The sequence below is a fragment of the Myxine glutinosa genome, chromosome 8, assembly GCF_964187855.1.
Source record: "Myxine glutinosa chromosome 8, kmMyxGlut1.1, whole genome shotgun sequence".
NCBI lineage: Eukaryota > Metazoa > Chordata > Myxini > Myxiniformes > Myxinidae > Myxine > Myxine glutinosa.
Genome location: NC_136268.1, coordinates 138,187,197 through 138,214,628, shown reverse-complemented (window position 1 = coordinate 138,214,628; position 27,432 = coordinate 138,187,197). Strand labels below are relative to the sequence as shown.

Below are 27,432 nucleotides of genomic sequence, written 5' to 3'. Positions count from 1 at the left end.
ACCAGGGTGGCACTTTAGAGCTGTGCCTCAAAGTTATTCTGGCAGTACCAGGGTGGCACTTTATAGCTGCGCCTCAAAGTTATTCTGGCAGCACCAGTGTGGCACTTTATACCTGTGCCTCGTAAAGTTATTCTGGCAGTACCAGGGTGGAACTTTATAGCTGTGCCTCAAAGTTATTCTGGCAGCACCAGGGTGGAACTTTATTGCTGTTCCTCAAAGTTAGTCTGGCAGTACCAGGGTGGCACTTTATAGCTGTCCCTCAAAGTTATTCTGGCAGCACCAGGGTGGCACTTTATAGCTGTGCCTCAAAGTTATTCTGGGAGCACCACTTTATAGCTGTCCCTCAAAGTTATTCTGGCAGCACCAGGGTGGCACTTTATAGCTGTCCCTCAAAGTTATTCTGGGAGCACCACTTTATAGCTGTGCCTCAAAGTTATTCTGGCAGGACCAGGGTGGCACTTTATACCTGTGCCTCAAAGTTATTCTGGCAGCACCAGGGTGGCACTTTATAGCTGTGCCTCAAAGTTATTCTGGCAGCACCAGGGTGGCACTTTATAGCTGTGCCTCAAAGTTATTCTGGCAGTACCAGGATGGCACTTTATAGCTGTGCCTCAAAGTTAGTCTGGCAGTACCAGGGTGGCACTTTATACCTGTGCCTCAAAGTTATTCTGGCAGTACCAGGGTGGCACTTTATACCTGTGCCTCAAAGTTATTCTGGCAGTACCAGGGTGGCACTTTATAGCTGTGCCTCAAAGTTATTCTGGCAGTACCAGGGTGGCACTTTATAGCTGTGCCTCAAAGTTATTCTGGCAGTACCAGGGTGGCACTTTATACCTGTGCCTCAAAGTTATTCTGGCAGCACCAGGGTGGCACTTTATACCTGTGCCTCAAAGTTATTCTGGCAGTACCAGGGTGGCACTTTATAGCTGTGCCTCAAAGTTATTCTGGCAGTACCAGGGTGGCACTTTATAGCTGTGCCTCAAAGTTATTCTGGCAGCACCAGGGTGGAACTTTATAGCTGTTCCTCAAAGTTATTCTGGCAGCACCAGGGTGGCACTTTATACCTGTGCTTCAAAGTTATTCTGGCAGGCCAAACCTGATCTTAACCACTCAATTATTTGTTCATCGTTCCCTAAGTGGAGGTAAATTTACATCAGGATCCAATTGGCTGAGAAACAAAATCAGTGCTGATCACTTTTCCAGAAAAGCCAACTGTCCAGTCCTTCAATAGTTTATGTGAGCAGCATTTGTCCTGCTTGCTTTGAAATGAACGTTTGTATTGATTGGCATCATTTTTGTTATTCTTTCATCAGTGACCCAAAGCGACATCCTCACATGCGTTGAGACACTGTTGACTCTTGCGGACACCAAAACATAATAATGTACACGGACAAGGTGGCGACATCACAGACGAGACGTAATCAAAAGCCTGAGTCATGGCTAACCATATTGTCACGAGCACACCTGGGACAATGGGCAAATACCACGTGACTGAGTGTTGGCACCTTGTATAACACGGATACCCCTGTCTCGCCACGACAAACCGCAGACATGCTGTTTGGAGGAGCTGGGGTCCCATTTGCTCCTAAGACACGGCCATAATACCATCAATGTCTCCTAATTGCATCTCATATTAATAACAACCGTCCCCTAACAACAGCCTGTCCATGGGAAGGAGTTTTACTAATACACCATTTTCCCAGCTATAAACTACCATCCAGGTGTTTCGCAGGTGGGGAAAGGCATCAATTTCAATGTGAGCGCCATCCCTCCGAGTCGGATGGACGTTAAGCCGGACGTCCTGTCTGCCGGTATTAGTTGTTGGACGTTATAAATCCCACGGAGTTCTTCGTGAAGAGTAGGCGAGCTATCGCCGGCACCCTGAACAAATTACAAATTCCGGCTTTAACCGACATTAAGGGGCACTGCATCAGCGACACGAGTTGGTTCATCTCCACTGTCCGTGGAAAACCGTTGAGAAACGACACGATTTGAATTCGAAAGATAAGGTGTGGATTTTTCTGGCACGCGCGAGCAAACCTGGAGTACATCTGCTGTAATAAAAAGCTTATATATGGGTGTAACTGACTTTTATTAAACGCGTTCTCAAGTTTATTGAGACTCAATCTCGAGTGTGCAGTAACTGACTTGTTGAAGGCAAATTACTCCACGTTTATTGCATCCCATATTGTTTTCCTGGTTTTTAATAGTCTGCATTCATGGAGATGACCCTTGTTATCGGATTGACCTAACCGATTCACTTTATGTTTGTTATCATCAATATCATCAAGACAATCATCATCATCATCATGACCATCATCATCATGATGAAAATGATCAATACGATAATCATGACAATCATGATCATCATCATGATCGTCATCATCATGACCGTCATCATCATGACCATCATCATCATGGCCATAGGCATCATCATGACCATCATCATCATTACCATCATCATCATGATCAATATGAAAATCAGAATCATCACCATCATCATCATGATCATCATCCTCATTATCATGACCATCATCGTCATAACCATCATCATCTTCATCATCATGACCATCACCATCGTGATCATCATCATGACCAAAATCATAATGATCATCATCATCATGACCATCATCATCATGATCATCATCATGACCATCATCATCATGATCATCATCATGACCAGCATCATGATCATCATCATGACCATCATCATCATGATCATGACCATCATCATCATCCTAATGACCATCATCATCATAACCATCATCATCATGATCAATATGAAAATCATAATCATCACCATCATCATCATGATCATCCTCCTCATCATCATGACCATCATCATAATGATCATCATCATGACCATCATCAGCATGATCATCATCATCACGACCATCATCATGATCATCATCATGTCCATATTCATCATCATGACCATCATCATCATCATCATCATCATCATGACCATAGTCATCCTCATGACCATCATCATCATCATGACCATAGTCATCCTTATGACCATCATCATCATCATGACCATCATCAGCATGATCATCATCATTATCAGGCCATAATCATCATGATCATCATCATGACCATAGTCATCATCATCATCCTCATGACCATCATCATCATGATCATCATCATCACGACCATCATCATCATCATGACAATCATCTCTCATGACCATCATGACCATCATCATCATTATCCATGTACTCTATACAGAGTGTTGGTGTTGCTGAATCAGTTGCTCAGCTACAATCCCCGTCCGGTCACCACTCCGACTCAGGAAGTCAGGGCAGGAATTTGTAATTTGTTCAGGGTGTCGGCGATAGCTCGCCTTCTCTTCACGGAGGACACCGTGAGATCTTTATCGTTCACCAACTAATGCAAGCAGACGGGACACCCGGCTTAACGTACATCCAGGGGACAGAACACACATTGATGAATCATCCTGCCTGTGAAATACCAGGATGACACTTTATAGCTTGATCGAACCCAGGCGAGAGAGCTTAGAGGTGTTTGTGCACCTCGAGGTCATCCTGGCAGCCTTCACCCTGTCAATCATGATTTGTCAATCATCATTAAAACAAATCCTAACAGCCAAATACAATGTAATCTCCATATAGGAGGTCAATAGGGCCATCGTGACTGTGTCACATCCACGCACCCCAAACACCTAATCCACGAGAACACACCCTCCACCACACCAACACCACTCACACCAAAACCCAATTAATCGCCGAACCCACGAGAACACAACCTCCACCACTCACACCGAAATTCAATCCGACCCGACATTCACTTAATGGGAGGACGAATTGGCGGAGAGCGAGGGCAAGGCAGGGGTGAAGAGGTTTATCACAGGAGGGACATGAGTAATCATATTACATCCTATATGAGGATTGTTTTTAGGAGGCGTTTGGGGTTCTATGAGGGTCGTATTAACACTGACGATATACGGAGGCTTAACAACTATCTTAACCGTCCTTTGACTCCAATTTGTTACCTGTTTATCATCGTTCCTCATTCTCAGTATAAACAACTGCTAAATTGACTTAATAATATAAGTCAACAGAGGTGAGACGTTAATAAGCCACTGGGCCCACCTGTATTATTTTTTTATGTATGGGTATGAATTTTTTTTTTTTAAAGAGAATTGACAAAAGGGGGAGTTGAAGGATTTGGGAGAAGGAGCCGAGTGAAAAGGAAGGATGAAAATGGGTAGGATAATAGAGAAGTACCAGGGAAGGCAAACCGAATGTATGGTTCAGCAGGAAGAGGAAGAGGAAGGGAACTTTTACGTATGTAATACTTAAATGGTTGATAGCTACAAATGTCACGTCTTCACATGAGTACCCGACTGTGATCCTGCGTTTATCGCAAATTGAAAGAGCTTCAACGAGCCATCTAAGTATTACCTCAACCGTATGCTTGATTCACCAGCAGGCCCGAACCAACTCAGGAGATCTTAGTATGCTTCGCAAACGCACTCCCAATATACCACCTCTAGAGTGCACGTCGACAACACGACCTTGATCAATATATTTTTTATGTATCGGTACCTTTTTATGTATTATGTATCGTGTCCTAGAAAGCTGAAATGTGGCGTGCCGACGGACATCGAAGCTGGTACACCGGGAAAAATTACAGAACCGTCGGAAAGCGTCCGTAAATGAAAATGTATGCAAACAAGACCGAAAGTCTTGCCGGGCTTGTTTGATACTTTAGTTGAAGAGGATATAGCATGTCCTGGGTGGGAATACCATTAGCAAATAATGTAAGTATTAATTATTTTTTTTGACTTCAGCCGTGGACAGTCGGTTCGTGAATGACTTGGATAAAAAAACGGCGAATGGTAAACGATGAACCAATAAATTGCACATTCCTGTGCCATCACTATATTTTCAATTCCAAACAGTTTTTGGAATTGAAATTCCAAATTCCAAACAGAATGAATTCATCATTCCAATTACAAATGAATACTGCAGTATTAATATATCAAAATATAATGTTAAATCACAATTGTATCGAGATATTTCACAATTTTATCGAGATATTATCAAACCAGCGAACCGTAATCATCTGTTCACTTCCGGGTTCGGGAGCAAGGCAATTTATATACATGTAACTGTGAAATAAAAATTTCAATGAAAATGTACGAAAAAACTTTAAATGTCCGTAAAATAAATAAATAAAAAACCTAAATTGATATCTAGCAGCATAGTCAGGTTCACTATGTCAATAAATTATATTTCGTTCAAAATCATGGTAGATTAGCAAACCTATACATTTTTGGAAAGGTTATAGCATAAGGAAACTAAAAATCAATGTTTACATTTGGAGAGATACCTGTATGGCGGCCATTTGGATTTTCAAAATGGCCACTGTAAAATACATATTTTGTTCTATTTCTGCCTCGAATTACCCTAAAAACTTTTAAAAATATACTAAACCTATATTTTCAGGGACAAGGAATCCAATGAAAGTATCAAATTAGTGCTATGGGGAATGGTAAGACACGAATCAAAGGTTTTGAATTGCAAAATACTGTCTTTATATTCGCGATAAGTTGCATAATCAAATACATGTTATCATTTTGTACAGGCAGTTAATAACATCAAAATGTGTCACAATAATTCATATCACCAAACATACACAGGCAGTCAGCAAAATCATATATACACATGCAGTCAGTATAACTTCACATCTACACAGGCAGTCAATGACAAAATATACACGGGCAGTCAATGGCATCAAACATACACGATTACAGAATATGCCATTTAGAGTTCGTCATCACTGTCCTGTGTGTCGTATCCGACAATATAGTCCGCATCGTTTTCACAGTCCGTTCCACACAAGCAAAGGTCGGTCAAATTGATTGGCAAATCGAATTGGTCGAATGGTCGATCGAATCGAATTCGATGAATCGAATCGAATCGATCGAATTGGTCGAATGTTCGAATGGTCGATAGAAAAGATTGGTCGAATGGTCGAATTGGTCGAATGGAATTGGTCGATTGGTCGAATTGGTCGGAATTGGCAAATGTAAACATTGATTTTCAGATTTTCCATGTAATAACGTTTCCAAAAATGTATAGGTTTGCTAATCTACCATGATTTTGAACGAAAAAAACATAGTGAACCTGACTAAGCAGGTCGGTGATGCTTGCCTATAATTATAAAGCTTCTACTTATTATGTAACTACGTATGAAGCACGATATACAGTGTGTATCAAAAATAAGGTAATCCGAATTCAAGGCGTTAATATGCAAAGGTTATTTAGTTTGACAATTTACATGTGGTTTACCAATTATGAGGAGATCCTCAGCTTTCCATTGATGCCTTTCATGCATCATTGCTGTCACACATGACCGAGTACATGTTCATTGAAAATGACAAGTTCAAATCGCATTTTTACAAGTTTGGCTAATCGGTGCAAGACAGTTTTAAATGGACGCATTACTTGTCGACTGCAAAGTTGATTATGTAAAATTGTTAAGCTGGTCTGGTAATCGTCGGTTGGGTCATCCTTTGTTTAAGATGGGTATTTAAAATGGGCCGACAGTGTATGGGTTTACAGACAGTCTGAGTCATTGAAAAGATGGTTCAACTTACGACTGAACAGCGGAACTTCGTGGATTCAAACTTTCACCAAACTGGAAGTTTGCAGCGAACTCGTGATGCGTTCAGGGAACGTTTCCCAGAACGGGAGCCTCCAGCTGCCAAAACCATCTGGGCGAATGTTAGAAAATACCAAGAACATGGCACTAGCCTCAACCGCAACAAGGAGAATTCTGGTAGGAGGCGCACTGGGCGATCGGAAATGAACATTGCAGCAGTAAGGCGGCAAGTTTTGGAGCATCCTCGGGATACCAGCGCAAGACGAAATGGGACGGGGTTGCCTTCAGCAACATTCAACCGAATCACAAGACTGGACCTCCACCAACATCCATATCGGATTCACATCCGGAATCAACTTACGCCAGGAGATTTTGCCAGGAGGCTGGTGCTTGCCAGATGGTTGATAGCACGTTGCGAAGCAGATGTCAATTTCCTGTGGTATCTCGTTATGAGCGACGAAGCTGCTTTCACCATGGACGGCAAGGTCAATACCCATAATGTTCTTGCACAGACAGGACAACCACAGAATTAATTTTGACACCAACATGAATCGACAAAAGTGGACTGTTTGGTTGGGACTTTGTGGAAGTGGTCAGGTGATCGGACCATTTTGCTTTCAAAGGAATGTCAATGGTAACAGGTATCTGCAGATGATCAATTATGAAGTTTTACCGCAGCTGGAGGAGAACTTTGAGCGACAGGTTCGTGGTGTCTTCAGATATCTCTGGTGGGCCCAAGACGGCGCCCCAGCACATCATCTTATCGCTGTCCGAGATCGACTGAGGGAACTCTTTGGAGACCGAGTCATTGCCCTCAACCATGCAGTGGAATGGCTATGAAGATCACCTGACCTCACACCATGTGATTATTTCCTTTGGGGACATTTAAAGAACAAGGTGTTCGTAACTCCTCCCCGTGATCTTGACGAATTGCAGGGCCGTATTCGACATGAAGTGGATGCATTGCGCAATGACCCAGCTATAGTGAGACGAGCAGTTCAGGGCATGCTCCGCCGCTGTGAGCTTTGTGTTGAAAGGGGAGGTGGACATGTTGAAGGTGTGGGTGCATAAAAGCCAATCATTCCTGAGAAAAGTTCACATCTGACGTTCATTTTGCACCAATTATCCTGACTTGCATCGATTAGCCAAACTTATAAAAATGCGATTTGAACTTGTCATTTTCAATGAACATGTACTCGGTCATGTGTGACAGCAATGATGCATGGAAGGTATCAATGGAAAGCTGAGGATCTCCTCTTAATTTGTAAACCACATGTAAATTGTCAAAATAAATAACCTTTGCATATTAACCCCATGAATTTGGATTACCTTTTTTTTGATACACACTGTATATATAATTTAAAAACACACCTGGTCACAAGTGTGCCTCACTGACCGGGTCCTCAGTCGAGGTCCTCAGCATCATTTGGTTTCAGCCCTTCAACCTCGATACGGTCAGCTAAGTTGGGCCAGCAGAAGCACATACGCTTCCACATGCAGCAGCTACACCCGGATGCATACATACCCCCACCCCAGCCAGTGAGAACACAGACGACAACAACAAAACCACCTCCACTCCCAGAATCCACAGCCCCTCATTCACTCACCCACACACCAAAAAAAATAAATAAATAAAAATCCGACCACCACCCTTACAACATGCACCACTCAAACAAAAACACATTCATGCAAAACCACACCCACTCCTGCAACACACACACCCACTCCTGCAACACACACATCCACTCCTGCAAAACACACACACAAACACACACACACAAACACACACACACCATTCACACATCTCCATCTCTTCACACATCAGTTATTTCTTAGTAAATGTAAGCGTAGTCCTTTCCTGTGTTCGTTTTGCGTTGAGCAGGCCAGTGAGTAGGCCTCAATTGGGCTAGCATGCCATGTGCTCGGCCTGGAACAAGTCTGGCAAGGCCGAAGGGAGGTGCTGCAGGGGGAGTGGCCGGTAAACAACGAGCCGCCAATCATAGCTCGAGGGGAGTGGCTCACCACGGCGCCGGGAGGTGGTGCTTGGAACATTCGAGTAAGACTCTGGGGTGGGGCCATAAAACCCTGCCCCTGGGCCCCCCGCCTCAGTCAGGGTATGAGAGAGAACGCACGAGGACAAGAGAGAGCCGAAGTCAGAGATCGTCAGAACTGCAGCAGAACGAGTGGATTGAATTGTTTGTAATAGCCTCGTTGTACACGAACATTCCCCATGCCCTGTGCCCTGCCGCTGTATTAATCGCGCTGTGTGGAGACGACCCATTCCGGGCTATCTCCTCCTGCCTGCGTTTCCCTGCATACGTGCCGTGACCGCCAGAGGGCCACGCCGGGGGAGCTGTCCGGGAGCGACCGACGGCAAGGCGCATTTGGCACGCGAACTTTCTTCCGCCTTTTCCCCGCGTGAGTGAGTGGGCCCTTTGTCTAGGGTTTAGTTAAACTGTTAAGCATCTGCTCTGTGTCCCTTCCCTTTAGCCTGATCACTGTACATTAATAATAAACCTGTGTTCTTCCTCTTATTTGATCGTTCCCATCCTTTCCATCTGTTGGCCTAGCATCGCACGAATAGAACCGCTCGAATCGGGTTCAATAAAAGTAACGGCAGGAGTCACGTGATACGCACACCGCTCAGGCGTACTCGATTAGTGTGGCTTGTGCAAGGTCCGGTCCCCGTTCCCGTGGCAGAGTGGGTACCAAAGGTACGTGCGGCGTCGACCCGATACTCTTTTTCACGTTCGCTGCGGGGGTGGCGACTCGGCCTCGTGGACACGAAGACCCGAGGGGGAAAAGGGGTTTAACTCCCCCCTTTGTAACGTCTACGGGCTTCGGGAGATCCGCAACAATATGTGTGTATATATATATATATATATATATATATATATATATATATATAGATAGATATATATTGTTACAGACACGACTTTGATGTTAAGGTGGGCCGAGCGGAATGGCCGTCGTGTCCGCACAAATTACCCGATTGTACTCGAACGTTGACGAAGCCGCGCCACGCTGGCTCAATAAGGAAAAAGAAGACACACGGCTGAATTATAATGACAGACACCAGGGATACGGTTCTCAAGACCTCCGGAGGAGATTATATTCGTGCGGAAGGTCAGATTACAGGGACGAGAGGTACAACATAGAAAGACAAGCACTTAGACACAATCTTATATTATTCCCCAACAGACGACAGGCAAACGGGACAAGGCTGACTCACACGGGGGTTGATGGAAAGGACAGCGGGTATCGATGGCTCAAGGTGCACTCTTGGCTCAAGGACAGGGTCGACCCGGTCCGGTCCAGAGATGCGGAAGGTTGCACAGCGCTCGAGGTGGTAACGTTCTTTCACAGGCGGGTTCTCTTCCTCTCAGCGATCGTAGGCAACGTTCTTTCTCCAGCTGGGGGCGCATCTCACGTCACATCCGGCGCGTGGCCGCGTATATCCGGCGGGGAGTGACACGCCCTCGGCTCGTTAGCTCCGCCTCGTGGAATCGGCACGTTGCTTCTCATTGGGTGCGTGCGGGGGGTTTACCAGGCTCCGCCCTTGACGAGGAGCTGACAAGGAGCCCCTTCGTGGTAACCCCGTGGAGCGCATGGTCTGGAGCGCATCGTCTGGAGCGCATTGTCGATGGCGGCGAACCGAGCCGGTGGGAGGACGCACACTCCCCCCCGCGCAGCGCCGTGCCCCTCTGTTGTTGTAGACGGGGAAGAAGATGGGAGGAGGTATGGGAAAGGTCCTAAACTCACTACTGGTGCCATATAATCACATTCTGGTGCAACGAAGAGTCATAATTAATGGAAACGAGGCCTTAACTGACATAGATTAAGAATAACTAGCAAGATGTCCGAAAGTTGTCTACGTGTGGTGCGGTGGACCTGGGCACGACATTTAATGGGGGAATAAGGGGAAGGTCGGCTCTACTGATTGTTATTTACATGCAATGGGACTAGGGAATGGGGGATTGGGGAAAGTTGGGGAGTATTGGAGAAAATAGGGGAATATTTACAAGCGGATATGGAGGCCAAATTCCATATTCGCAACATTGCACCCTTCTCTACCCTCGGGGCGTCCCGACCCGATAAATTTTTACCTACTTTAGTGTGGCACGCAATGTAGTTCCCTCTACTATTAACTCTACCCTGAGTGCGACAGTTTTACAGATATTCACGAATGAGTAAATATGTCCCCCTGCGACGTTGCACCCTTCTCCTCACAGAAACACACCCACAGGATAACCGAATCCGGAAAGAATTCTCAAACTACACATACAGCCGGTAGGGAGCATTATTTACAAGATTACGCTGATATCTACACTACGATCCAGGACCTGTTTTTGGAGGAACACATGCAGATGTTATGCATAGAGAGAGCGCGCTTGCCAGCATCGATACACCAACCCACGAGTGCTCTGTGGCCGACGGCCTTTAATAACGTGCAGAGCACCCTTTCCCAGCATCAAAAGCACCACCCCACCACCAATCGGTGCAGTCACCATTGTTCATTGGAATAAAAATAAATTCGACAACCCCTAACCCTGCAGGTGTCTCTTGCTCTTCTTGTGGTGCACTTGGTGTTAACTAAAAGTGGTTCACCTGTATGGCATAGGTGCCACGTTGACCCATAGGTCCATCCCCGGGTGGTGCTTGGCCGCAAACGAACTGCGGTCCATTGTGGGTGGCCACAAACATTGCGGTCCATATGGTGTATCGATCCCGGCAGCAAACAGCGAAAGTGCAGGCCCACAACTGCGCAGCCAGCACCTCTCTCTCCTCTGTCTCTACCCCAAAGCCAGATCCTCGGAGGTGGGAGACAAAAGAAGAAACAAGTGAGTAAGGTGGTAAGGGCGCAAAAGTGCACGCAATATAAGGTAATGCACACTGGGGGCACATGGGAACCAGGTGAGACAGGTACGTTCCTATCGTACGCCCCCCCCCACCAGGTAACCTACATAGCCCCTCCCTTACCCCTTACTGTATCCACAAAACACAACACTACCCATAAACATCTACTTTACAAATCAACAAACATCCCTACTGTCTTCCCCGTTCCTCCCATATACCAAATTCGTCTTCTCTCCCTCCTAACCAATCAAATTTGCCATTTTCAACTCTCATCAAAATTTGCCATCTCCAACTCAACATCATAATTTGCCATTACCAATTCATCATCAGTCCCTCCTAGGGAGGGAGAGATGGAATCACCCCAATGTCTCATCCACGTCGTGATGCGTCTCACAAATCCACACAGCAATCTCATTTCCTGCAACAAACAAAGAAAACACAGGTGCGGAGTCATCATCATCACCACAGGTAAGTGGCTGCGTATGGTGCGACAGGTTCATCAATCCTAACTATTTCCTAAGTGACTTTAACAATTTTACACTACCCGGGGTCTTTCTCCGGCCAAACCATTGGCCCTCTTACACTATGGGTTCTAAAAACCAATTCCCATTGGCCAAACTGTGGTGCTCTTCAATTTGGGGTCTCACTCCCCCGATTCATCTCCCGGTGCCCTCGCACAATTTCTGGGCTGCGGCGTGTACCTCTCCCAGTGGGTCTACCCACCTGCACACCTCCACCACTGCAGTTGCCTCCGAGCTTACCTGCTCCTCACCCTAACCTAACTACCTGGGGAAGGCCCTCTGGCACTCTCCCCACTCGGTGCCCTCTCTGGCACTGGGCTACCCGGGTCCATCCTCCGGATCCTCGGGCCCCATCCACAACTCTACCGGCTCCCAGAGCCCACCTGCGGCCTCACCTGGCCGACATCCTCACAGTGGTGGAGTGCCCAACCAACTACACACACTAACAGGCTACACGCCCAGCCATTTCCACAACACTAATGCACCCATCCACAACACCATTCTGCAACCGCACCACAGATGCCAATATCCAACCACAATTTACCTGTAGCCTCTACCTAACACTTACACTACCCGCCCCGGGTACTCGTGAAAGGGGTCCACTCTTCCCCCATCCACACCTTCGCACCATGCACACCACTCCGTACCACTTACTCCAACTCTCTCCACACACCTGTACCTGCACACCTGTGCTCTCACACCTGGTGCCACCTGCACCCTTCTCTCCCCAAGCGCATTCGCGCTGATCCACAACACTCACTACTCATACACTGCTCCACACACCTGTCCAGTTGCACACCTGTGCAATCACACCTGTTCAATTCTCACACACACAGCATCATCTCAGCTAACTACTCCCTTCTGAAACTTGCGCTTCCCAGTCGTCCCTTTAAACTATTGCGCTCCCACGTCATTATCATCCATACTAATCTACCTGCGTCCCCACTACAGGTATCAGTCACTAACTAAACTTAACGTTACCTAATGTCAATCTCTTCTAGATCCCTATCAATATAACCTAACCCACCCGGGCTAGTTTTCACTGCCCTACACCCCATAATCTATTGCTCCTTTGCCCCCACATGGGAAGGATGGTGGATTTGCCATCCCACCACATCGGGGGTCTCTCACTACCAATTTTGCACATCAAATTTCAACAAATTAAAAATTTGCCAATCACTGCCCATCATCTGCCAATCACTACTGCCAATCCCTTGCCAATCATCAAATTTTGTTTTTCTCTAATTTTGGGTCCAAAACACTAACCTCATCACCCAGTCGACTCACTAATACCTCTCGGTGCGCCAATCCCTGTCCAAAGCCCGGCTTCGTAAAGCCAAGCAATGGATGCTGGTTGTTTTGTGCCAGCGGCTGGATGCGTCCGGCACTCGGTGCAGGGACGGGGGCTTACCCGGGCCGAGATCCCACGCATCACCTCGGCGTGGAACCATCCAATGTCCCGATCTCGACCTGCCAGCACGTCTCAACAAAACGTGGTCGCCATAACGACTCTTTCTATCGGGCCGCCCGCTCCGCCTAGTGGAGCACGGACGCGGCCGTTCAAAGCGAGGCCCAGCATGCACCGAGGGCCCGATTCGGCTATACGTCGTTCTAAACTCTATCCCGTCTAACGTTGATGCTTCACCTGGACGCTTACACCCCGCAGCCCGTTCCTTGCTCACACATCCCGCCGTGCCCATGCTCCTCGTACCTTTCCTTACACACCCAGGTACACCCATTCCACTCACAGCCTTGGTCACACACCTGACCACCGAACACTTTGGCACACATTCGTTGCTCGCACACCTCACCAATACACCGCTTCGCGCCCCCTCCTCAGTCACCTCCTCTGTGACAATCACAGGTGTGCTCTCATTCGCACACCCAACCACGTGCCTCACCACCAACTCCAGCGTGCATTCCCACTCACGCTCTACCATTCCAGGTGTGCATCCTTCCATCCCAGGTGTACATCCTCGCTCACCTGTCACAACTAACTCACGCTCCATGTCACTCTCACTACTTTCACCTCCATTCTTGACAGCGCACTCACCCTTACTCTTGACAGCGCACTCTTTCCTCAGGCACCTGTCCGTTACACACCTTTCTCGCGCACACTCTCCCGTTACACCCTCTGTAACACTCACCACAGGTGTGCATTCTTCCTTACTTTTGACAGCGCACTCTTTCCCCATGCACCTGTCCGTCACACACCTCTCTCGCGCACACTCTCCCATCACACCCTCTGTAACACTCACCACACCACGCTTCCATGTGCCCCCTCGCACACGCGCTACGACCGACTCACTCTCGCCAGCACCCTCACTCCTTGGCACGCACTTTTTCCTCACACACCCCTGAGTCGGACTTTCTCGCACACCTCCTCTTTCGCACACCAGACCTGTCGCACACTTCACCAATGGCCTCTCACGAACACCCGGGTCTATCTCGACCCCCAAGCTTCTTAAATCCCCTGGCGCATCATACGCACGACCATATTGGTCACCACTTACACCGGGTCCTCTTCCTCTTCGCTTCTCCTCCATCACCTGCGAATCCCTCATCCGGTTAATGAGCACATCATCACGATCCAAACACAGACTTTGGACCAATTCTTTTATCTCCTCTTTTATCTCTTTCTTATCCCCTCTCCGTCGCTTCTTAATTTCGCTCACCCCTTCTTCCACTTCTTCTAATTTCTGCTTCACCTCCTTCATTCCCCGGTACGTCTCCTCAAGCTCGTCCTCCAAGGCTACCTTGACCGTTTCCATGTGCGTCCTCACCTGCCGGTCCTTCGTCTCCATTACCTCTATCACCTCGTCCAACCTCGTTGTCAGTCCCTCACGTACCATCTGACATTCCCTCTTTGTCGCTATCAAGTCGTTTTTTATGTCGTTTTGTGTCGCTTTTAAACCTCCTAATACCGCAGTGTTCCTTTGAACCTGCTCCACTAACTCCGTTTGTCCCACCGTCAGCTGCTCCACCTCCTGCGTCAGGTCCTCTATGCCCCCTTGTAACTTTACAGTCCCCTTTCTCACCTCCTTCTCCATGTGCTCCTTACAGTGCCTCACCTCCTCGCGCACTCCTCCGACCTCCTCACTCACTCCTCTTCTGATCTCCTCTCCCATCACTTGCATCTCCTGCCCAGATGCCACCCTCATCTGCTCCATTTCCTCCCTGTGAGCATCCAGTTTGGTTTCTACCCCCATTCTGACCCCCTCTATCTGCTGCCCCATTTGGTTAACTTCCCTTTCCGCTTGGTCCCTCATGTCCCTCAATTTGCCTTCCATGGTGTTTTCTAACCCCTCTAACCCATTTTTCACCCCCTCTATCTGATTCTCCTGGGCAGCCATTCTATTTTCTACCCCCTCTAACCCCTTTTGCATCCCTTCCATTTGATTCTCTTGAGCGGCCATTCTGTTTTCTACCCCCGTTAACCCCTCCTGTATTTCCCCTAATCTATCGTCTAATTTCCCAAATTTCATGTCTAATCCCTTAAAATTATTGTCTAATCCCTTAAAATTATTGTCTAATCCCTTAAAATTATTGTCTAATCCCTCACTGGTACCCCTCGCTTCGTCCCTCATTACCCACAATTGCTCACCCTGAGCATCCATCCGGTTCCCCATTACCCCCAATTGCTCACTCTGAGCATCCATCCGGTTTCCCAACCGCTCATTATCAGCCCTCATTTCCTCCCTCATTTTCTCGCTATTCTGGGCCATAAGGGCCTTCATTTGTATGAAAAAAAGGCCCCAATCCATCGGGGGCGCTGCCACGGTCGCGGGTGTGGACGCCGTGGCCATCTGCGAGGCGCCATTTTGCGCGCCCGCTACTTCGTGCGTGACGGCGCTATTTTGCGAACCTGCTACCCTCACTGCTTCGCTCTCCTCGCGTCCCTCAATTTGGTCCTGGACCGACCCTGCTTCACTCTCCCCTACCGGACCCCAGCCGTCTTGATCCGCCATAGCGCGACTTGCAAAATTCGAGTTTCGTAAAACAAATCCAAATTTTGCTGTTATAATTTCGTCGAGCGCAGTAACCGCGGGACCGCGCTCCGGATCGATTTGGTCGAGCGCCGTACGCGCTCCGGCTCGATTTTCCCTCCCAAAATTTGGGCCTAACTAATTTAGTCCCGGGTCCGAATCTCACTCCTCGACACCAATTGTTACCGTACTAACACAATTGGTGTCCAAAATTTGGGCTAAATAAATTTAGTCCCAGGTTCGAATCCAACTCCTGACACCAATTGTTACAGACACGACTTTGATGTTAAGGTGGGCCGAGCGGAATGGCCGTCGTGTCCGCACAAATTACCCGATTGTACTCGAACGTTGACGAAGCCGCGCCACGCTGGCTCAATAAGGAAAAAGAAGACACACGGCTGAATTATAATGACAGACACCAGGGATACGGTTCTCAAGACCTCCGGAGGAGATTATATTCGTGCGGAAGGTCAGATTACAGGGACGAGAGGTACAACATAGAAAGACAAGCACTTAGACACAATCTTATATTATTCCCCAACAGACGACAGGCAAACGGGACAAGGCTGACTCACACGGGGGTTGATGGAAAGGACAGCGGGTATCGATGGCTCAAGGTGCACTCTTGGCTCAAGGACAGGGTCGACCCGGTCCGGTCCAGAGATGCGGAAGGTTGCACAGCGCTCGAGGTGGTAACGTTCTTTCACAGGCGGGTTCTCTTCCTCTCAGCGATCGTAGGCAACGTTCTTTCTCCAGCTGGGGGCGCATCTCACGTCACATCCGGCGCGTGGCCGCGTATATCTGGCGGGGAGTGACACGCCCTCGGCTCCTTAGCTCCGCCTCGTGGAATCGGCACGTTGCTTCTCATTGGGTGCGTGCGGGGGGTTTACCAGGCTCCGCCCTTGACGAGGAGCTGACAAGGAGCCCCTTCGTGGTAACCCCGTGGAGCGCATGGTCTGGAGCGCATCGTCTGGAGCGCATTGTCGATGGCGGCGAACCGAGCCGGTGGGAGGACGCACACTCCCCCCCGCGCAGCGCCGTGCCCCTCTGTTGTTGTAGACGGGGAAGAAGATGGGAGGAGGTATGGGAAAGGTCCTAAACTCACTACTGGTGCCATATAATCACATTCTGGTGCAACGAAGAGTCATAATTAATGGAAACGAGGCCTTAACTGACATAGATTAAGAATAACTAGCAAGATGTCCGAAAGTTGTCTACGTGTGGTGCGGTGGACCTGGGCACGACATTTAATGGGGGAATAAGGGGAAGGTCGGCTCTACTGATTGTTATTTACATGCAATGGGACTAGGGAATGGGGGATTGGGGAAAGTTGGGGAGTATTGGAGAAAATAGGGGAATATTTACAAGCGGATATGGAGGCCAAATTCCATATTCGCAACAATATATATAGATATATATATATATATATAGATAGATATATATATATATATATAGATAGATAGATATATATATATATATATATATATATATATATATATATATATAGATATATATATATATATATATATATATATATATATATATATATATATATATATATATATATATATTGTTGCGGATATGAGGATTGCATTTTTTTGATTGTGTGTATTGTAGTTGTAAATTGTTGTGTAACATTGGTTGGATATGGCCCCTCCTGCCTCCAGAGTTGTGTAAAGATAAAAAGGGCGTCTCGGTAGTTAATTCCATAAACACCACATTGCAGGACACGATAAAACCCTTGTTCAGTAGCTTATATCTTATTATGTGTTTTAGAGTAAGGCCTTGTCTTCCATTAGAATGACACTCCATTGCACCGAATCAATTAAGAATAGCTCCCCTTCAATAATTCCATTTCCCAGCCAAACTCTCCATCTGTGGGTAAAGCAGTTCACAAGCGTGGGGTGCACGCCCTCTCAATTCGCTGCTATAGTGAATATGTGCTCCGTGCTCTGTTTGAACAGGAGGGGCGGGGTCGCCAGGGAGAGGCAAGCCCAGGGCGCGCCACGAAGGGCGGGGCTGTGCAGCCCCATGCCCAAATAAGGAAACAAGCCCGTGGCTCGCCACGAGGGGCGTGCCGTTGGCGCGATGCCCAAATAAGGAGACAAGCCCGTGGGATTACCATACAAGGTCACGAAACAGAGCACGGGGGAGAGGGCGTGTCAGACCCGTGCTGGAGAGAAGTGAGAGGAAGGGAATACGAGCTGAGCTGCGTGGAGAGGTACACGACAAAGAAAGGGTCCAAGAGAAAGCAGAGGAACTTTTACGAACGAGTTGCAAAGAGATACGGCAGATGAGTCCAGCCCCGTTTCAACCAGCCGCGTGAAGCCCTGACGGGGCAGCGAGTGACCCTGCCGGCGTGCGCTGTAAAGCCGAATACCAGGAGCTGCCGGCGTGCGCTGTAAAGCGGAATACAAGGAGCTGCCGGCTCCCCGCTTCCCGCCCGGAGTGGACCTGCTCGCTGTGCCCTGTGATCCCACCTGCTCATCCTTTCCAGCCATTCCTGCCTGCAAGTTCCCCATTTGCGTACGTGAGTTTGTTTTGTTCGTGCTGTCCTGGGTAGTAACTAAGTCTGTATAAGCTAGTAATTTTCACTGTGTCACCTGCGTGTTCATGTCCGCTGTAAATACCCGTGACTGCTCTTTTTGCTTATGTGTGTGTAAATAATAATAAACCCCGTTACTCTTCTGTACGTCTTCTTCTTCTTCCTCTTTGCATTCGTCATCTTAGTCTTTTCCACATTGAGTATCTGTGGCGCGATACGGCCAACGTTTGGGTGAATCGGGTTTAGTCGGGGAACAACTGTTCGGTCGCGGAGCCTTCGCTCGGCAAACAACATCCTTAACCGCGTACCGTAACAATATATATATACTCTCGTGTATATGTATATAAATATATGTTCTCGTGTATCTATATATATATATATATATCTGTGCAGTGTCTGTCCTGTCCTGTGTTGTGTTGTCATGTCTTGTGTTGTCACTGAACTACTTTCTCAAACTTTTGTAAAATCGTGCCAAACTTCTGGTATGCACATATCTCTCCCGTCGGTATGTCGTAAGGGTATATTTCTTTTTAGAAAAATTCAAAAATTTTTTTTTTTTGAATTTATTTGGGAAAAAAAATTGTTTTCAACTTAAGATTTCAACTTCAATTGTGTCTAAAATGTGATATCACGTATATTACAAATACATTTGTGGAAAATAATTGTTTGAATTATGGTTGGTTTAAACCATGACAAAACGGCAACTTGGGTACAGTCATTTATCTATATATCTACACATCTGGGCTAGCAGGTGTGTAGATATATCGATTTAGTGTCTGTGTTGTCACTTAACGACTCCCTCAAACTTTTGTTTCCGTGGTTGTGAAGTGTTTTTGATAAGGTTATGGTGGTTTTGAATCACGTGGTGGTGAGGTATTTTTAATTATGTGGTGGTGAGGTGTTTTTAAATGATGTGGTGGTGAGGTGTTTTTAAATCAAATGGTGGTGAGGTATTTATAATTACGTGGTGGTGAGGTGTTTTTAATTAGTTGGTGATGAGGTGTTTTGAATTACGTGTTTTATGGCTGTGAGGTGTTTTTAATTTCGTGGTGGTGAGGTGTTTTTAATTTCGTGGCTGTGAGCGGTTTTTATTACATATTTTATGGCTGTGAGGTGTTTTTAATTTTGTGGTGGTGAGGTGTTTTTAATTTCATGGTGGTGAGGTGTTTTTATTACGTGTTTTATGGCTGTGAGGTGTTTTTAATTTTGTGGTGGTGAGGTGTTTTTAATTTTGTGGTGGTGAGGTGTTTTTAATGTCGTGGTGGTGAGGTGTTTTTATTACGTGTTCTATGGCTGTGAGGTGTTTTTAATTTCGTGGTGGTGAGGTGTTTTTATTACGTGTTTTATGGCTGTGAGGTGTTTTTAATTTTGTGGTGGTGAGGTGTTTTTATTACGTGTTTTATGGCTGTGAGGTGTTTTTAATTTTGTGGTGGTGAGGTGTTTTTAATTTTGTGGTGGTGAGGTGTTTTTAATTTCGTGGTGGTGAGGTGTTTTTATTACGTGTTTTATGGCTGTGAGGTGTTTTTAATTTTGTGGTGGTGAGGTGTTTTTATTACTTGTTTTATGGCTGTGAGGTGTTTTTAATTTCGTGGTGGTGAGGTGTTTTTATTACGTGTTTTATGGCTGTGAGGTGTTTTTATTACGTGTTTTATGGCTGTGAGGTGTTTTTAATTTCGTGTTCTATGGCTGTGAGGTGTTTTTATTACGTGTTTTGTGGCTGTGAGGTGTTTTTAATTTCATGGTGGTGAGGTGTTTTTATTACGTGTTTTATGGCTGTGAGGTGTTTTTAATTTCATGGTGGTGAGGTGTTTTTATTACGTGTTTTGTGGCTGTGAGGTGTTTTTAATTTCGTGGTGGTGAGGTGTTTTTAATTTCGTGTTTCGTGGCTGTGAGGTGTTTTTAATTTTGTGGCTGTGAGGTGTTTTTATTACTTGTTTTATGGCTGTGAGGTGTTTTTAATTTCGTGGTGGTGAGGTGTTTTTATTACGTGTTTTATGGCTGTGAGGTGTTTTTATTACGTGTTTTATGGCTGTGAGGTGTTTTTAATTTCGTGGTGGTGAGGTGTTTTTATTACGTGTTTTATGGCTGTGAGGTGTTTTTATTACGTGTTTTGTGGCTGTGAGGTGTTTTTAATTTCATGGTGGTGAGGTGTTTTTATTACGTGTTTTATGGCTGTGAGGTGTTTTTAATTTCGTGGTGGTGAGGTGTTTTTATTACTTGTTTTATGGCTGTGAGGTGTTTTTCATTTCGTGGTGGTGAGGTGTTTTTATTACTTGTTTTATGGCTGTGAGGTGTTTTTCATTTCGTGGTGGTGAGGTGTTTTTATTACTTGTTTTATGGCTGTGAGGTGTTTTTAATTTCGTGTTTCGTGGCTGTGAGGTGTTTTTAATTTTGTGGCTGTGAGGTGTTTTTATTACGTGTTTTATGGCTGTGAGGTGTTTTTAATTTCGTGTTTCGTGGCTGTGAGGTGTTTGTATTACCTGTTTTGTGGCTGTGAGGTGTTTTTAATTTCGTGTTTCGTGGCTGTGAGGTGTTTTTAATTTTGTGGCTGTGAGGTGTTTGTATTACCTGTTTTATGGCTGTGAGGTGTTTTTATTATGTGTTTTATGGCTGTGAGGTGTTTTTTTTTGCATGTTTTATGGCTGTGAGGTGTTTTTATTACATGTTTTATGGCTGTGAGGTGTTTTTATTGCATGTTTTATGGCTGTGAGGTGTTTTTATTGCATGTTTTATGGCTGTGAGGTGTTTTTAATTTCGTGGTGGTGAGGTGTTTTTATTACGTGTTTTATGGCTGTGAGGTGTTTTTAATTTCGTGGTGGTGAGGTGTTTTTATTACATGTTTTATGGCTGTGAGGTGTTTTTTTTGCATGTTTTATGGCTGTGAGGTGTTTTTATTACATGTTTTATGGCTGTGAGGTGTTTTTATTGCATGTTTTATGGCTGTGAGGTGTTTTTATTGCATGTTTTATGGCTGTGAGGTGTTTTTAATTTCGTGGTGGTGAGGTGTTTTTATTACTTGTTTTATGGCTGTGAGGTGTTTTTAATTTCGTGGTGGTGAGGTGTTTTTATTACTTGTTTTATGGCTGTGAGGTGTTTTTAATTTCGTGGTGGTGAGGTTTTTTAAAAACGTTTTTTATGGCTGTGAGGTGTTTTTAATTTTGTGGCTGTGAGGTGTTTTTATTACGTGTTTTATGGCTGTGAGGTGTTTTTATTACGTGTTTTATGGCTGTGAGGTGTTTTTAATTTCGTGTTTCGTGGCTGTGAGGTGTTTTTAATCTCCTGGTGGCGAGGTGTTTTTATTACGTGTTTTATGGCTGTGAGGTGTTTTAAATTACTTGGTGGTGAGGTGTTTTAAATTATTTGGTGGTGAGGTGCTTTGAAATACGTGGTGGTGAGGTGTAATCGTCCCAAACTTCCAGTCTGCACCTACCCCTCCCCTATGTATGTACTGAGGGGTTCTTTCTTGAAAAAAAAACATTCAACCTAAATCTTCAACCTAAATTGCCTATAAAAATGTAATATCACAAACACAACAAATACATTTGTGCAAAGTAATTGTTTGTATTATGATTGGTGTAAATCATGACATTACAGCAACTCAGGTACAGTCATTAGCCTCAGTTAAAATAAGCCCGTTGCTCAGTATCGACGCTTGGTGAGGCGAGCCAAGCTAGTATATATATATACAGTCACGTGAAAAAGTAAGTACACCCCATGTAAAGTTTTGACTTTTTCAACATATTTCAACATACAGCTATTTGATCTTCATTTCAACAATATTGAGATAAAGGTGATATAATATAACAAATACCATGAAACATTTACATTTTGTAGTCCATTGTATAATTTAAATAAACATAAATGCAAATTTTGCATGTGGAAAAAGTAAGTACACCCCGACATTTATCACGACTTCAATGACCTAAAATTAGAATCAGGTGCACCAGCTCAGGTGCAAATGATAAGAACATCGTTAGAGAGGATCTTGGAGGAACCTGTCTTATTTAAACCTCAGACATTTAGTTTGGTTTGCTCTTTGTTGTTTAAGTGTGCAACGTCACCATGCCGAGATCAAAAGAGCTCTCTGAGGCCTTCAGAAAGAAGGTTATAGATGCCTACGAGTCTAGGAAGGGATTAAAAAAGATCTCCAAACAATTTGAAATCAATCATTCGACTGTCTGGAAGATCATCTACGTATAAGTGGAGAAGATTCCAAACAACTGCCAACTAGTTCAGGCCAGGCCGCCCCATCAAGTTCAGCCCGAGAGCAGACCGCAAGATGCTGAAAGAAGTCTCTAAGAACCCCAGAATGTCATCACGGGACCTGCAGGTAGCTCTTGCCACTGTTGATGTCAAAGTGCACGAGTCTACCATTAGAAAGAGGCTGCACAAATTTGATATACATGGGAGGTGTGCCAGGAGGAAACCTTTGCTGTCCAGAAAGAACATCAGGGCAAGACTAAAGTTTGCCAATGAACACCGAAGCAAAGACCAGCACTTCTGGAACAATGTGCTCTGGACAGATGAGTCAAAGGTAGAGCTATTGGGCCACAGAACCAGAAGACATGTTTGGCGAAAACCAAAGACAGCATTTGACCCCAAGAACCTGATACCAACTGTAAAGCATGGTGGTGGAAATATTATGGTTTGGGGCAGCTTTGCTGCATCAGGGCCTGGGCAGCTCAGCATCATATAATCCACTATGAATTCTTCATTGTACCAGAGGGTGCTTGAGGATAATGTGAGGCCATCTGTCGGAAAGTTGAAGCTCAACCGAATGTGGACCTTGCAACATGACAATGACGCTAAACATACCAGTAAATCCACCAAGGAATGGCTGAAAAGAAAGAAATGGAGGGTTCTGGAATGGCCAAGTCAAAGCCCGGATCTAAATCCCATCGAGATGTTGTGGGGGGATTTGAAACGAACTGTGCATGCAAGAAACCCCTCAAACATCGCACAGCTGAAAGAATTCTGCATGGAGGAGTGGGCAAACATTTCTCCCAATCGATTTCAGAGACTGGTAGACAGTTATAAGAAACGCCTACTTGAGGTTGTTTCTGCCAAAGGGGGCAATACCACCTATTAGAGCCAAGGGTGTACTTACTTTTTCCACATGCGAAATTTGCATTTACGTTTATTTAAATTATACAATGGACTACAAAATGTAAATGTTTCATGATATTTGTTATATTATATCACCTTTACCTATCAATATTGTTGAAATGAAGATTAAATAGCTGTATGTTGAAATATGTTGAAAAAGTCAAAACTCTACATGGGGTGTACTTCCTTTTGATGTGACTGTACATACAGAGCTAATGATGCCTTCCCTGCTTTTTCATCTGTCAAAGCATTGACTCATTCCCTTCACCAGTGCCCAGAAGGTGTGGTTCGAGTTTTACCTGGTCGAGGCTCATGGAAATTGCTGGAGCAGAATGGAATAGAGAAACGCCACGAGCAGAGTAGTAGTTATATTGACACATAGGGGTGAACAAGCCGCACATAAGGTGAATGAAACACAGCAGGAATTGGAAGGGGAAAGTGGGGATGAAATGGGAACAAACCAACCAACAACCAACGCATGAAATTATTAGATGAGGGAAAGGGGGAGGAAAAATTGCTCAGACTTGTTTTGTTGGTCAAAAACTATTTTTCAGAGTTCAATAATGCCCAGCCTGATACAGTAAAATAAATAAATAAATATGCGCAAACAAACAGCTTCACCGACTCAGATGGCGCCCGGTCTATATCCAACCGAGCCATTGGCAGTATTTCGTGACACGATTATCCCTGGTACTGTATATTCACGTTATTGGCTCAGGACGTTGGTGTTACATTTCGACGTTAAACGAGGACTCTTTATACTCAGTCCAGCACACGTGTGCACACCCCTACTGCTGGGTTAGCACTAACAGGTATTACATAATTCATGATGTTATCATAATACATTCCAGGTCGACCTTCATCTCTGTTTTCCGAATGCGCCTCCTGTAAGACCCCCTCACCAGCCTCCTCTCCCTCCGAGAGATAAATATAGATATTGCTCCAGTGGAGACCTGCTGGAGACGCACCATGTTGTCCCTCCATCACTGTGCCCTTTAACCCCTCTAATTGGCATGCTCACCCAGCTGTGCCCTAAATTAATGCACCAAAGAGATTTTTTAGCCAAAAACCTCCAACACGCAGGACGTTTCGGTCGATGCGGTGATTTAATGCGTGAAGATGAGAACACGTTGTGTCCGACGTACGTCGAGCGAAAGGGCAAACCCTGTGAGTTATTTATTTATTTATGTTTGCAATAAATAAATAAAATTACCATTTCGTCCCTCGGGAACCAGTTCGCTTTGTCCTCTGTCGCTAGAGCAGGGAGACAAAGGCCGCAGGCTCTGTGACATCTTAGGCTCCGGTGTCATCAAGGCGACAGTTGCGCATAAAATCGACAATTTGAGCATTTCGCTTGAACTGGCCTTGGAACACAAGGTGCGAAATGATCAGAAATTACCTCCACGGATGAAAATACCCGAGTCGGATTGACACTGAACTCGATGCCAGACAAGGACACACAGACTTGTATTTGTAGCACGCCGGGTACAAAATACCATAAAGAGGCGTTACATATTCTCGCGTGGGAAAGCTATAGGGTCACCTCAGACCATAGAGCGATGAATGCTCCCTACCTCCGTTAATATGAACGTATATTCACCTGCACGGTCGGTACACCTTCATTGGCGCCCCTAGAAATACACACAACCGACGTACAGCCCGGTGATACGTTGATCCTCGTTATACGTTGTTCCTTCCCTAGTCCCCACCTTGCGTCGCCGAGTAGCACCGCAATGCGAGCACCACAGCGCACACGACCTCGAGGGCGTGCATGGTCCCCGCGCGAGGCGCGTGCGGTGCTGCAGCGAGCGCCGGATGTGCCTTCGTCGCCTCGTGCACGGAAACGTCGGGGCACGGCGCCGATATTCCCTCCTCGCTCGCTGTGCGTGTCACGCACTCGGTCCGTCCCTCCTCCCATCCTCTTGGGCGTTAAGTGAGTTCTCTTTCGGAGATACACCCCAGCTCAGTATACCTATTAGTAGCATGATCTACCTGCCGGTGCACCGTACCGTGCGTGGTCTCTGCATGAGAGGGAAAAACGTACGGCCCATGTACTACATTCGCTCAATCATAATCCAGATAATTATTATCATTATCCCACTTACACATAGAGCTCCTTCTTTCCTCCCAAGGGAAAAATTTCCAAAGGACAATCGAAGATAATTTTCCCGAAAATAAATAATGTATTGTACAATCTAGATAATGAAAAACTATCTAGAGGTAGGATGGCCTAGAGGTATGCACACTCACTTTTAAGTTGTCTAGGCTGGGCTCGAATCCAAACCCAGCTATAAACTGCCGTCCTGGTGATTCACATTTCACAGGCAGGCATTAGTTGGTGGACGCCAAAGATCCCATGGTATCCTTCGCGAAGAGTAGGCGAGCTATCACCGGCACCCTAGGAAAAGTAGAAATTGCTGCCCTAACTACTGCTGGGAATTGGCAATGGCAAACCACCCAAAACTACCTTTGCCAAGAAACTGCTTCGGCAGCCCCAATGCTCTGTAACATAGTATAGACCATGAGAATCAGAATAAGATTAAAGGTGATGTCATGAGGAAATGGACACCTATGGGCGACAAGCAATCAATATTCATGTCATATAGGAGGAGCAAGTATAGTAATGTTGCGGTTGTGGAAAGACCCCCCGGGATGTCGCACTCAACACATAATGGATCCTTAGTTTAGATATTTCAATAGGAATTGTGTTTAGTTACGATACCTCTGCCCTCGTAACAGCAACAGACCAAATGCGTTGTGTATGTACAGCAGGTTCAAATTTTCCCCCTTTGTAATCCTTTCCCTTCCAATTCCTCTCGTCATAAATGCCTTCCAATCCCCCTCATCATCAATCCATTTCATTGTCACCCGTCGCACCGCGGAGTGAAAGGGGGACTATGGTTTTCCCCTGCGTCCGTCCGTCCGTGCGGGCCTGCGTGCATGTGTGCGTGCATAAGCGAAGGACCGCATTCGAATTTGGTGTGTGGGTGCAACCCACGTCAAAATCCAAGATGGCCGCCGCCATGTATGTCTGATGCCATGTATGTCTGAACCTTGTGAGTGGAATATCTTGAAAAATAAGCGAAGTACCAACGTCTAATCTGGTGTGTGGGTGTGTCTAGGCATAAGGAAGAACCCTATTGAAAATTGGGTCGCCACGTCAAATTCCAAAATGGCCGCCACCATATATATGTCTGAACCTTGTGAGCGAAATATCTTGAAAAATAAACGAACTACTAACTTCTAATCTGGTGTGTGGGTGTATCTACGCATAAGGAAGAACGCTATTGAAACTTGGGTCGCCACGTCAAAATCAAAGATGGCCGCCGCCATGTATGTCTGAACCTTGTGAGTGGAATATCTTGAAAAATAAGCGAAGTACCAACTTCTAATCTGGTGTGTGGGTGTATCTAGGCATAAGGAAGAACGCTATTGAAAATTGTGTCGCCACGTCAAAATCCAAGATGGCCGCCTCCATGTATGTCTGAACCTTGTGAGCGAAATATCATATCATAGCATGTTTTCTGCGTCTTCCACTTTGTCAACTCACATCACTTCCCCGACGGGGGGCCTAGGCGTAACGCTTGTTTCCCTTTAAAATCCCGATTAACTCTCTTCTCCCCCAACACCTTCCCACAGCATATGCACACATGACAACATCCAGGAATTACATTACATTAACAAAAAAAAATTCAAAGCCAATTCTGCACCAGTTCTTCAGCAGTTCTGCACCTGTTCTTTGCCAATTCTGCACCAGTTCTTCACCAATTCTGCGGCAGTTCTGCAG

At 45.7% G+C, this 27,432-nt stretch overlaps 1 protein-coding gene across 1 annotated transcript in view; it reads right to left on the bottom strand.

The window, feature by feature from the left end:
* Positions 1-25,533, bottom strand: part of LOC137432939 (pro-epidermal growth factor) — a 129,822-nt gene extending 104,289 nt beyond the window's left edge. The window contains exon 1 of the mRNA XM_078783750.1: positions 25,355-25,533. Coding sequence (XP_078639876.1) covers positions 25,355-25,418 — 64 coding nt within the window. The 5' untranslated portion in view covers positions 25,419-25,533. The remainder of the gene's footprint in view (positions 1-25,354) is intronic.
* Between the last annotated feature and the right edge of the window lie 1,899 nt (positions 25,534-27,432).